Source organism: Myotis davidii, unplaced genomic scaffold (assembly GCF_000327345.1).
Source record: "Myotis davidii unplaced genomic scaffold, ASM32734v1 scaffold44, whole genome shotgun sequence".
Taxonomy (NCBI): domain Eukaryota; kingdom Metazoa; phylum Chordata; class Mammalia; order Chiroptera; family Vespertilionidae; genus Myotis; species Myotis davidii.
The window spans coordinates 4632112-4643414 of NW_006299705.1; the positions used below are offsets into that span (position 1 = coordinate 4632112).

At 34.2% G+C, this 11303-nt stretch overlaps 1 protein-coding gene across 2 annotated transcripts in view; it reads left to right on the top strand.

Annotated features, from left to right (window-relative positions):
- The window catches only part of SCAMP1 (secretory carrier membrane protein 1), a 66725-nt gene that overhangs the window by 32875 nt on the left and 22547 nt on the right, over positions 1 to 11303 (top strand). For both annotated transcript variants that reach the window (XM_006775463.2, XM_006775464.2), the window contains 3 exons: positions 4744 to 4842; positions 5758 to 5866; positions 7970 to 8098. In XM_006775463.2, coding sequence (XP_006775526.2) covers positions 4744 to 4842; positions 5758 to 5866; positions 7970 to 8098 — 337 coding nt within the window. The remainder of the gene's footprint in view (positions 1 to 4743; positions 4843 to 5757; positions 5867 to 7969; positions 8099 to 11303) is intronic.

Below are 11303 nucleotides of genomic sequence, written 5' to 3' on the forward strand. Positions count from 1 at the left end.
GGCGATCGGGCAGGCAGACAGAGGTGGTTAGGGCCAATCAGGCAGTCAGGTGAGTGGTTAGGGGCAATGAGGCAGGCAGGTGAGCAGTTAGGGGCTATCAGGCAGGCAGGCGAGAGGTTAGGGGCGATCAGCAGGCAGGCAGAGGTGGTTAGGGGTGATCAGGCAGGCAGGTGAGAGGTTAGGAGCCAGCGGTCCCAGATTGCAAGGAGAAGTCAAGCAGTCAGAGAGGGGTCCTGGATTGGAGAGGGTTCAGGCCAGACTGAGGGACCTCTCGTGCACAAATTCCATGCACCGGGCCTCTAGTGTGTGTGTGTGTGTGTGTGTGTGTGTGTGTGTGTGTATATGTATATACACACATATATCTTCTTTCCATTATGCATCCCCCCCCCATTATTCTCATCTTTAAAAGTCTTGTTTTAAAATGGTTATCTATTCCGATAAAATTATTTCTGTTTGTCCCAATTCTAACATTAGTATATATCATTTTCTTTTTTTAAAAAATATATTTTATTGATTTTTTACAGAGAGGAAGGGAGAGCGGTAGTGAGTTAGAAACATTAGTGAGAGAGAAACATCGATCAGCTGCCTCCTGCACACCCCCTACTGGGGATGTGCCCGCAACCAAGGTACATGCCCTTGACCTGAATCGAACCTGGGACCCTTGAGTCCGCAGGCTGACGCTCTATCCATTGAGCCAAACTGGTCAGGGCAGTATATATAATTTTCATACTAATAACAAGAGAATCTGTGTTAAGCACAGTCACAGTCAGTTCTTGTCTGCTCAGTCAGAGGCTGATAAAGTCAGTGAAAGCTGCAGAAAGTTTTAGGTTTCTTTTGGCAGTCTCTCCACTAGGTGGAAAGGATAGGACAGTGGTTTATAGAAACTGTAAACTAGAGGGGAGTTCTCAAATTTCAAGGTGTTTAAGAATCACCCTAGGACACTCCATGACTTAAACGAATCTTGAACATTAAGTAATTTATTTAATTTTGGAATTTTCAGTGTAAAGATTTCACTGTATTATAAACAGTCCATCTATTATTGTATTACCTTGATTGTTATAATATTCTAAATTCTATTGAGCCAAAATATGTATCTTACTATAACTTTTATTTATTGGTCCTGGTTGAATTTTCCAAAGCCACATAGAGCAGGCAACTGTAGTATGGTAATTTGTGTTAAAATGTAAAAATTAGAAACAACCTAAGTATCCATCAATGAATGTCTGGATAAATAAAATTGTGTGTGTGTCTGTGTGCGTATGCACATACATATATACATACTAGTAGACCCACACAATGAAATATTATTTAGCCATAAAAAAGAAGGAAATCTTGCCGTTTGTGACAACATGGATGGATCTGGAGGGCATTATGCTAAGTGACATAAGATAGAGACAAATACCTTTTGATCTCATTTATATGTGGAATCTTAAACTATCAAGCGATTGAGTTCAAAGATATAGAGAACAGATTGTTAGTTGCCAGAGACAAGGTGGGGATGGGCAAAATAGGTGAAGGGGAGAGGGGGAGGTAAAAAGATACAAACTTCCAGTTATAAGTCATGGAGTTATAATGTATAGCATGGTGACTATAGTTAATAATACTGTATAGTATATTTGAAAGTTACTAAAAGAGTAGATTTAAAAAGTTCTCATCATAGAAAAAATATTGTAACTACATGTGGATAGATTTTACTAGACTTATTGTGGTGATCATTTAGCAATATATACAAATATCGAATCATTATGTTATATACCTGAAACTAACAATGTTTTATGTCAATTATACTTCAATAAAAAATAAATAAATAAAATAACCCTTAACTTTCACAGAGATGTTTTAAAATTTAGTCTACTCCTAACTGGTGAAATTTCATCCACCAAGGGAGAAGGATATACAGCTTTGCTCTGCCAGACATTGTTTTTTATTCTGCCCCAAAGTAGCTTTCTTCCTGTCCTCCTGACTTGTCTGATTGTTCTCCTTCATCTCTGCCCTTCTGTTTTTCTCAATACCTAAGGTTTTCCCTAGCGTCTGCCAGAGCAGACAGTTTCAGGGTTGTCAAGAGAAGACCTCATCTTACTCTGGTACATTCAGTTGTACTAGAGTGGCCACTTTTTCCCTATAGATAGGTTCACTTTCCTTCCCATCTGTAGTTTTTGATGAGTGTAAAATAAGATGATGTACTTAGAAGTGACCATTGAGGCAGAAAGATACTCCTTCTTGCATCTCAGATTTCCCTTCTGGTATCATTGTTCCTATTCCTAAATTAGAAGTTTTTTGTGAGGGTCTATTGGTAGTAACTTTTTCAATATCTATCACCTTGGTTCTCAAATGTAATTTATGGGATTTAGAAATCTACGTTGACACTTTTTCTCTCATCAGCTTGGCATTCTATATGGACTTCCATTTTTGCTGTTGAGAAATTAGCTCTCAGTCTTAGTAACTTTTTTTAATGTAGGTTTGTGTCTTTTTTCTCTTGCTGTTTTTAGGATTTCTTGTTTTTAGGATTTGCTCTTTCACAATGAACTATCTAGGGTTATTTTTTCGTAATTTGGCTGGGTTTTGGAGTTTTGACTTTGAGAATCAGTTTCACAATGAGGTATCTAGTGTTATTATTTTTTTCTTAATTTGGTTGGGTTCTGGAGTTTTACATTTGAGAATCAGTGTCCTGACATTCTGTTTGAATATTGCTCATTCTCTCTGTTCTCTGGAACTCTTTAGTTTTTTAGACTTTCTCACTCTGTTATCTCTCTTAACCTCTCGTGTTTTCCTTCCCTCACCCCTCTGCTATGTTCCGTGCAATTTCTTTAGACCCACTTCTATTTTTCTGATTATCTCTTTATCTTTATCATTGTGTAGTCTGTTGTTTAACTTCTCTATTGTAATTTGAATTATTACAGTTTTCATTTTTAGAGGTTCCATTTGTATCTTTTATTTTCTTATTTTTTATTTTTATTTTTTTAAATATATTTTATTGATTTTTCACAGAGAGGAAGGGAGAGAGATAGAGAGAGTTAGAAACATCGATGAACGAAACATCGATCAGCTGCCTCTTGCACATCCCCCACTGGGGATGTGCCCGCAACCCAGGTACATGCCCTTGACCGGAATCGAACCTGGGACCTCCCAGTCCGCAGGCTGATGCTCTATCCACTGAGCCAAACCGGTTTTGGCCATTTGGCCATCATCTTTTAAAGATGATGTTTATAGTGTCTCCACTGTTGGCTATCAAGTTTCTGTATTTGTGTAGGTTTGTTTCTGTGTCCTTTCTGTTTATTGGTATTTCCATATCTTTGGCATCTGTACCACACTCTTAATTAGTATATCCTTAAAATAAGTCTTGATTAACTTTCCTGTTTTTCTTCAAAATTGTTTTACCTGTTCTTAGGCCTTGGTTTTTTCATATGTATGTAAGAATCAGCTATACTACATTTTATCTTTGTTGTGCCTGGCTTCCTTTTCCGAGCTGCTATTTGCTGTGTCAGTATAAAATCCTGCTATTTTGGTGTCTTCCAGTTTTAATAGTTTTGATCTTTGAATTCCCTTAGCAGCTTCTTCTTTATGTTTTCTTTTCCTTCCTCTGTCTTCTTGTCATTTTTTTCTTATGGTCATTACAAAAGTATTTTAAAGCCCTAGCCGGGTATCTCAGTTGGTTAGAGCATCGTTCCGATATGTCAAGGTCAGGGCACATATAAGAAGCAAGCAATGAATGCATAAATAAGTGGAACAACAAATCGATGTTTCTCTCTCTCTAACTTTCTCTCTCCCTTCCCCCTCCATCCCTCCCTCACTCCCTCTATCTCTCCATGTCCCTGTCCCTTTCTCGTCCTCCCTCTCTCCCCTTTCCTGCTTCTTTCCCTGCTCTTCTCTCTCCCTCTCCCTCTCCCTCTCCCTCTCTCTCTAAAAAAAGTACTTTAAAATTAGTGTAGCATATTGGGGAGGAGAAAGCAAATAATAGAAAACTATATAAAGCAAAAGGTACAAATCCCTCTGATACTAGTTTGCTGAGATCTTTCAGAAATTTTTCTGAACATGTACAAATGTGTGTTTATAAAAGTAAAAATTGTCATATACATACTGTTTTATAGTTTGTTTTATTTCATTTAGTATTTAAAAATGCATTCTTCTATAACTGTAACACATTCCTTTTAATGATTGAATACCTTTTAATTTCATATATATATACAGTAATTTAACCAGTTCTCTTTTTATGGGTTTGTAGATATCTACCTACTTTTTGATCTTGCAGCTTTCAAATACTGCTGATCCTAATAAGCAAAGTGGAGATTGTGCAGTTTATTTCACTTACCTAAGGTCTCTCCTCTTAACTCTTTTCAAGGGTATTAGTGGGGTTCTGTCAAGAGCTATCTTCTTAGGGCACTGGCATATACCTTTCTTAAGAGGGAAGAGTTGGTAGTTAAGCTTGGTATAAACCTTTAGTTTGGTGCTATGTGTATTTTACTAAAAAGAAATACTCAAAGGTGTTTGTTACATGTGGTATCCTAGAGGAGATTGTTTGTGGTGTAGTGTTAGAGGTAGCACCCAGATTGATGAGTACAGAAATGAAGGAGAAAATGGAGATGGAGCGCTTAAGCAGGTCTTTGTCGCAACTTGACTAGGAGATGGTAGGGGAAGAAGAGAGGCAGTTCTTGGCATTTTGTTTTTTGTTGGTATTTTGCCTTTTGAAAGAAGTTGAAGTTGGATCTCTATGTTATGTAATTTGCCATTTTCTTAATTTCCTAGCCTCCACCAGGAAATGTGAAAATGCCGAATGTACCCAGTACACAACCAGCAATAATGAAACCAACAGAGGAACCTCCACCTTATACACAGATTGCAAAGGTTAGTTCATGTTACATTTGCAAATTCATAGGGAAATTACAATATCAGTATCATTTACTTCCAGAGCTAAATAATTTTTTAATTGTTGCATTCCATATTGTTTACTTTTTAACTTACTTTTGAGTCTAGGTTAGCCACCTTGTAGACTCTATAATGTTCACATGTCTTTTTCAGCTTATAACATTTGCTTTATTCCATGATTAGCAATTATTGAATTTATTACCTTGGTATACAGTTTTTAAAGTGAAAATTTTATTGCCGTTGGTATCACTTTTTAATACACAATGCCATTACAGTAACAATGACAGAATAATAAATATTACTGGAAGAGAGAGTTATAATGGCTAAGCAAGAGACATTGGTAGGAATATGAGAAAAATACAAGATAAAAGTAGATGACTAGGAATGCTGCTATCACATAAAGGCAGTTATAGATCAGAATTTCTGAACCATGTCCTTTCATGCCATTATTTTATAAAATATAAGATGTTATGAGTTCTTGCATTGAGAACCTTATATGCCATTTAATCCAATTCATAAGAGTCAATTAAGTTGCTCTTTTCTCCATTTGTCTGTTTTCCTGAACACTTCCCTTTGTCTTTGTTATTCACTCATTTAGGCACAGAGGTGACACAGCTTATTTTCATTTTCCTGATTATCTTAGGACTCTGACCACTCTTAGGATTTTTTCTGTCCTAATGTGCCCAATATTCCGTGAAGGTTTTCATAACCAAAAGATCAAATGGATCAAATATCTATATAATATTTTCTGAAACTGAAATCTTCAGTAAATTCCTATACTTTGGAAGAACATTTGAATTAGGTTTCTAGCATCGTAGAGGGAGAAGAGATAGCATATCAATGTTTCAATATTTTATGCTTATGACAACCTATTCACTTACTATTTTTGTGTAGGAACATGCCTTGGCCCAAGCTGAACTTCTTAAGCGCCAGGAAGAACTAGAAAGAAAAGCTGCAGAATTAGACCGTCGAGAACGAGAAATGCAAAACCTCAGTCAACATGGTAGTATCCAAGATGCTTGAAATAAAAATAACTTTAAACACTTTAAATAATGTCTGCACTGACTCTCGGTCATTTGGTTTGTGAATAAATTCTGCCCTGTTTTCCATTCTAACAAGGAGATCAGACACAGCAGATATTCTACTTGATACTGGGTAGCTCTTTGAAATTGGCTGATTTGCATAGTCTTTTGATAGATTAGAACGGTGTTAGCCTTATCACACAGAAAGTGAATTCAAATATGATAATTTTGGTTTATTCTAAGACCAGGAACCTTTGATTATGCACTTGAACTGTCTTTGCTTCTAATGAAATTTTATGAGTACATGGGAGTGCGCCCTGCATTTGACTCTTCTAGTTTAGTTAGCCTACCAGTATTTTCAAATGATTTATCCTTGTCCTCACAAGTATTTTGTATCTGTTAAATCATGTGACAGAAATAAGTCTGTGGTGACTCTAGAAAATTTAGGGTATTTTGATGATGCCAAAGAAATAAATAAATGCTGAATTGATTATTAACTATGAAATCTACTCAGGCTATTATTATCAAAGGCCACTTTAAGAGAGTATTTTAGGGAAAGCTAGCAGTCTCTGGGTATGAAGGGATAAGAGAGCTAGACAGGACTTGAGTCATTGTTAGTATGTCTGGGATAGTGATGGGATGACAAGACTAGGACAGCAATAATAAATTATCTGTTTCTTATCTTAGAATGGGTAAATCCAGGGGCTCCTGAGGATACATTTATTATGGGCCATTTTCTTATTTGCAACATAAGAGACATCTCTAAAAGGAGAAACTAAAGGTGTAATTGAGATCAACGTTTCTAAAATACCTATAACTAAAAGCTATCCTATTTCCTTAGCATTGAATAATACAAGTTATTTCTATGAGAGATATTTTAGTAAGGGTTGTAATGAAGAGTGGGAAATTAAGTTAGATTTGTAGTATGTTATACATTTAATCCTCAATACAGTTCTCTGAAGGGTGGTATAGTTGTTATTCTCATTTTTCAGATATAGAAACACAGTCTTTAGAAGCTTAAGTAAGTTGCCCAAGGCCTCCTAGACAGTAAGTGGCCAGGCATGTCTGGTTTCAAGTCCTGTTCTTTACATTCGTGCTCTGTTGCATCTCAAATAGTGTGAGACTTGTATGAGAAATGCATGAACTACATGAAATAAGAAAAGAATGATAATAGTGGAGACATGTGTGGGAGGATCAGAAATAGGTCATGCTTTTTTCTGCTATGAAATTTTTTCTGGTCAGTAAAATCTAATTTTGAAAGGTTGTGAGATTATCATATCTAAAATGATAAAATGGCCTTTAGATGTTATTTTTACTCTCTATATTTAATGTTTAACTTCTTGCTTTAATTTTATATTTTCCTTACTATTTCCTTATTTTCAGTTGAATTGCTTTATATAGATCCTTTACCTTCCCCCCTCACAGTTTGAATTTGTTTTTTCTCTAGATTTTTGAAGGTGCTATAATTCCTTAGTGTCTTTCTCATGACTGTTTCATGTTTTCTTATAGTTTTGTAATTTACTTATATGTCTTTTGGATTTTTTTTTGAGACTTCGGGATTTCTGAATTTGATACTTTTGGTATTGGTTAATCTTGTTTTTTGTTTTTTTTTTTTTCATGGAGCTAACAGTAGAGAGTTCCAAAGATTCAAAAGCTTGGTCTTTCCTCTCCACATGGGTTAGAAATTATATTTAAAGATGTAAGACACTGAGGAAGAAATTGTAGAGATTTAAAAACTGCATGACCTGCATGTGAGAGCCAGATTCTTGGGACTTTGAAAGAAATATTTTAGGGCAGAGTCACAGGGTATGTGTCTCTATGCTCTTTTTCCTTTTTCATTTCACCTGTGCATAAATGGTTCCTGCTAAATATTATATGACCCTGGAAAATTATTTTACCATCCAATGCTTTAAAAGATATAAAGACTGACTTTTAGAGTTCTCCAAGAATGTAAAGAATATAGTGTTGTATTTGTAAAACACTTATTAAAACAATAGATATTGTTCTTTATTCTGAAACCAAAAATAAGAATAGCACATATTTGTCCTAATATAAATAACTCATTTTTTTTTTCAATTTTGCAGGCAGAAAAAATAATTGGCCACCTCTTCCTGGCAATTTTCCTGTAGGTCCTTGCTTCTATCAGGATTTTTCTGTAGACATTCCTGTAGAATTCCAGAAGACAGTAAAGATTATGTACTACTTGTGGATGTGTGAGTACAGAATAAATTATATATTCAATAAATTTTATATTCTATTGTCAAAACACCTTTTTTGGAACTCATATTAAGGATAGTATCATTAATTGGTCTTTTTCTATAGATCTTCTAATTTTCAGAGCGAAATATATATTTGGGTACTTCAAAATTGTACTATATGTGACAATCTAAGTTCTTAGCTGAAGAAAACCTATATATTAAGAACTGGCATTCTCTTGAGGAAAGGTCTTTTCTGTTACATAGGTAGAATTTTGCAGTTATTTTCCTTGAAAAATCTTCTCTGGGCAATATTTACTTTGAAAAAAGTAGGCATATATTTTTATGTAAATGAAGTCCATTAAACATTCGATTAAAGCATTATGACTATTTTTAAAAGGGGCTTAAAATATTATAATATTATAAACTTATTTTTCTTATAGCTTTGAGTACAATTTATACTTCAAGTGGGGATGAATACTAATATTATTTAAAGTACCTAAATAATATAGGAGGTTTTATTGAATAGGACATTAGGACATACATTTTAGGTTATGATTGCTTTGAGTATAATTACAACTCAGATATACCATAATAAAATGTCAAGCTGTAAATAGTTTGCTGTATATACACAGAATTTCCACTTACTCTGTTTCATTTTCATTCCAGTCATCTCAGTCCCATTTAATATCATCATGTCTGTAGGAGAGGTAGCTGTCACAACTTCTCACCTGCACAACCTCTGGGTTGATGGATAATTTGTAGGGCGCATTCTTGATGGAGGAAATTTGTGTGTTTTTACTGTATGATCAGGGAGCTTTTCCCCCTTTCAAATATGAGGTAATTTTCCTCAAAATCTTTTAGGAGCATTCTTTATATAATGTGAACTTGCTCTGGAAGGTGAGAAATGATTCCTTATGGATAGTATATTTTTAACCCTCATTTTGTGTTTGTGTTTGTTGTTGATGTAATGTATTTTGCTGAATTCCTAGTATCGGCAAGGATTATGCTAGTATATTGTTAACATTAAAGGTTTTGATTCTGTGTATGTACATGCTAACCAACTCATATTTTATTTAATCAATATAATCATATACATGCAAATATATAATAATTATTTTTCAATGGGCAGAAATTGGCTTAGCATTTTAGGTATATGTTCTTTGGCTTAGTGAAAAACATATTTTGATGGTAGAGATGGGGGTTGGAAGAAAATTCAATAAGGAATTTAGTAAATAGAAATTGAATGGGGAAGATGATTAATTTTAATCCAATGATTAACTGGTTTCCCAGTGCCAATTTGTTTAGAATAGGTCTGTTTTGTCTTAGAAATATATAACTTTGAGGTTCTTAGAAATGATATAGTTGGCTATAGTTTTTCCTAATCCTGTTCAGTTGGCAGATCTGTTAACTGTATTCAGACAGGGCCCAAGATTCCAGTTAAGGTTCTTATTTGAAGAAGCATTAACCTGGAACAAAGTGAAATCTAGTACCAGCTCAGTAATGCCTCTAAATTTCATAGAATAGAAGTATTTAAATAAGTTCTTTTTAAGAAGTGTCCACTTGTTACTGATTTTAGAGTTGACTAATGCTTTTACACTCTAATGATAATTACAATGAGCTAACATTCATTGAGGATTTACTTTGTGCAAGGCACAATGATAATCACTTTTATGTACATTGTGTTATTAAATTGTAACCACACTATGAAGCAGGTACTATATTACTTAGTTTTGTAGATAGGGAAACTAAAGGATAGAGAATATGAGTTACTTGTCCAAGATTACACAGGAAGGAAGGTTGGAGTTGGATCGGTTGACTCCAGAGCCCAGAGTCTAGAGTTACATGTTATACCACCTTCAGAGTACCAAAAATGAAGAAACAATTGACATTTAAAACACAAATACGACAGATATGCTTTCAAAGATACCTTAAAGTGCTTAGTAAAGCAAATTGAAATTTTATATGAAGAAGAGTCATTCAGCTTGCAAATGAGGTCAACAAAATGGACTAAATATTTCATTAGTATTCTAACCTACATTTGGAATCCAACAACTGGTTTGGAATTGGATAGAAATTAGCAACAAAGTCATTCATTTCACATTACCTTGCCTTTCTGTGTGTGTTTTGATCTTTATAAAGTGGACCAATTGTTTAGTAAGTAGGCCTAAACATTTTATTCTTCATTGGAGTGCAAATAAATGACTTTTTGATTATAGTTGTTGGTTACTATAAAAACACTTTGAAAAAGATCTTAATAGATTACACAAACTTAAATTGATATCTTTTATCTAAACCTGAAAGAATTTCTGTAAACTTTAAAATACTCATACCCATATATTTTCTTTTTTAAATAGATTAGTAGATAAACCTTTAAAAATTATTTCTCTAAAGGCTGATATTTGACTTAGGACAGTGATGCGAACCTATGACACGCATGTCAGAGGTGACACGTGAACTCATTTTTTTTGGTTGATTTTTCTTTGTTAAATTGCATTTAAATATATAAAATAAATATCAAATATATAAATCTTTGTTTTACTATGGTTTCAAATATCAAAAAATTTCTATGTGTGACACGGCACCAGAGTTAAGTTAGGGTTTTTCAAAATGTTGACACGTCGAGCTCAAAAGGTTCTCCATCACTGACTTAGAATGTTCTGAACATTTAATACTTTTTAAGGCAGTTAGATGCCATTTTAGTGTTACAGAGTAATACTTTTCTATCTCACAATCTTTTCAATTCTGTTTTTAAGCCCTCCTTAACAGAACTACTTTTATTTTGAGGCAAAATATTTTGAGTAAATTTATTAGTAAGGAAGCTTTCATGAGAGTTAGAAATCCTAGTGGGACTAAAGTACTCCCTCTGTCCCATAATAATAGTAGCAGTTGATGAATGTAATTTGTCCCATAATAATAGTAGCAAAAGAAAATAAATATAGAACGTAACATTTATTATCAAAAAACTAGATTAAATTAAACAATAAATTAAAAATAGTACTCCTAATGTTTATTTTGAGTGTTCAGATAGTTTCTGGATTTTTCAGTAATTTCGTTACTGCATTTTGAACTTGTAGGTAGGATCCCTTGGCTGCGAAGCTTTGCTTTCCCTATATGCATGAGCGTAAAATTATTGGAGCCATCGTTCTTCATTGCTTCCAGCATAACTTGTTCAAGTGACAGAAACGTCTTATCCAGTATTTCGGGAGAAGTATTATCAAAG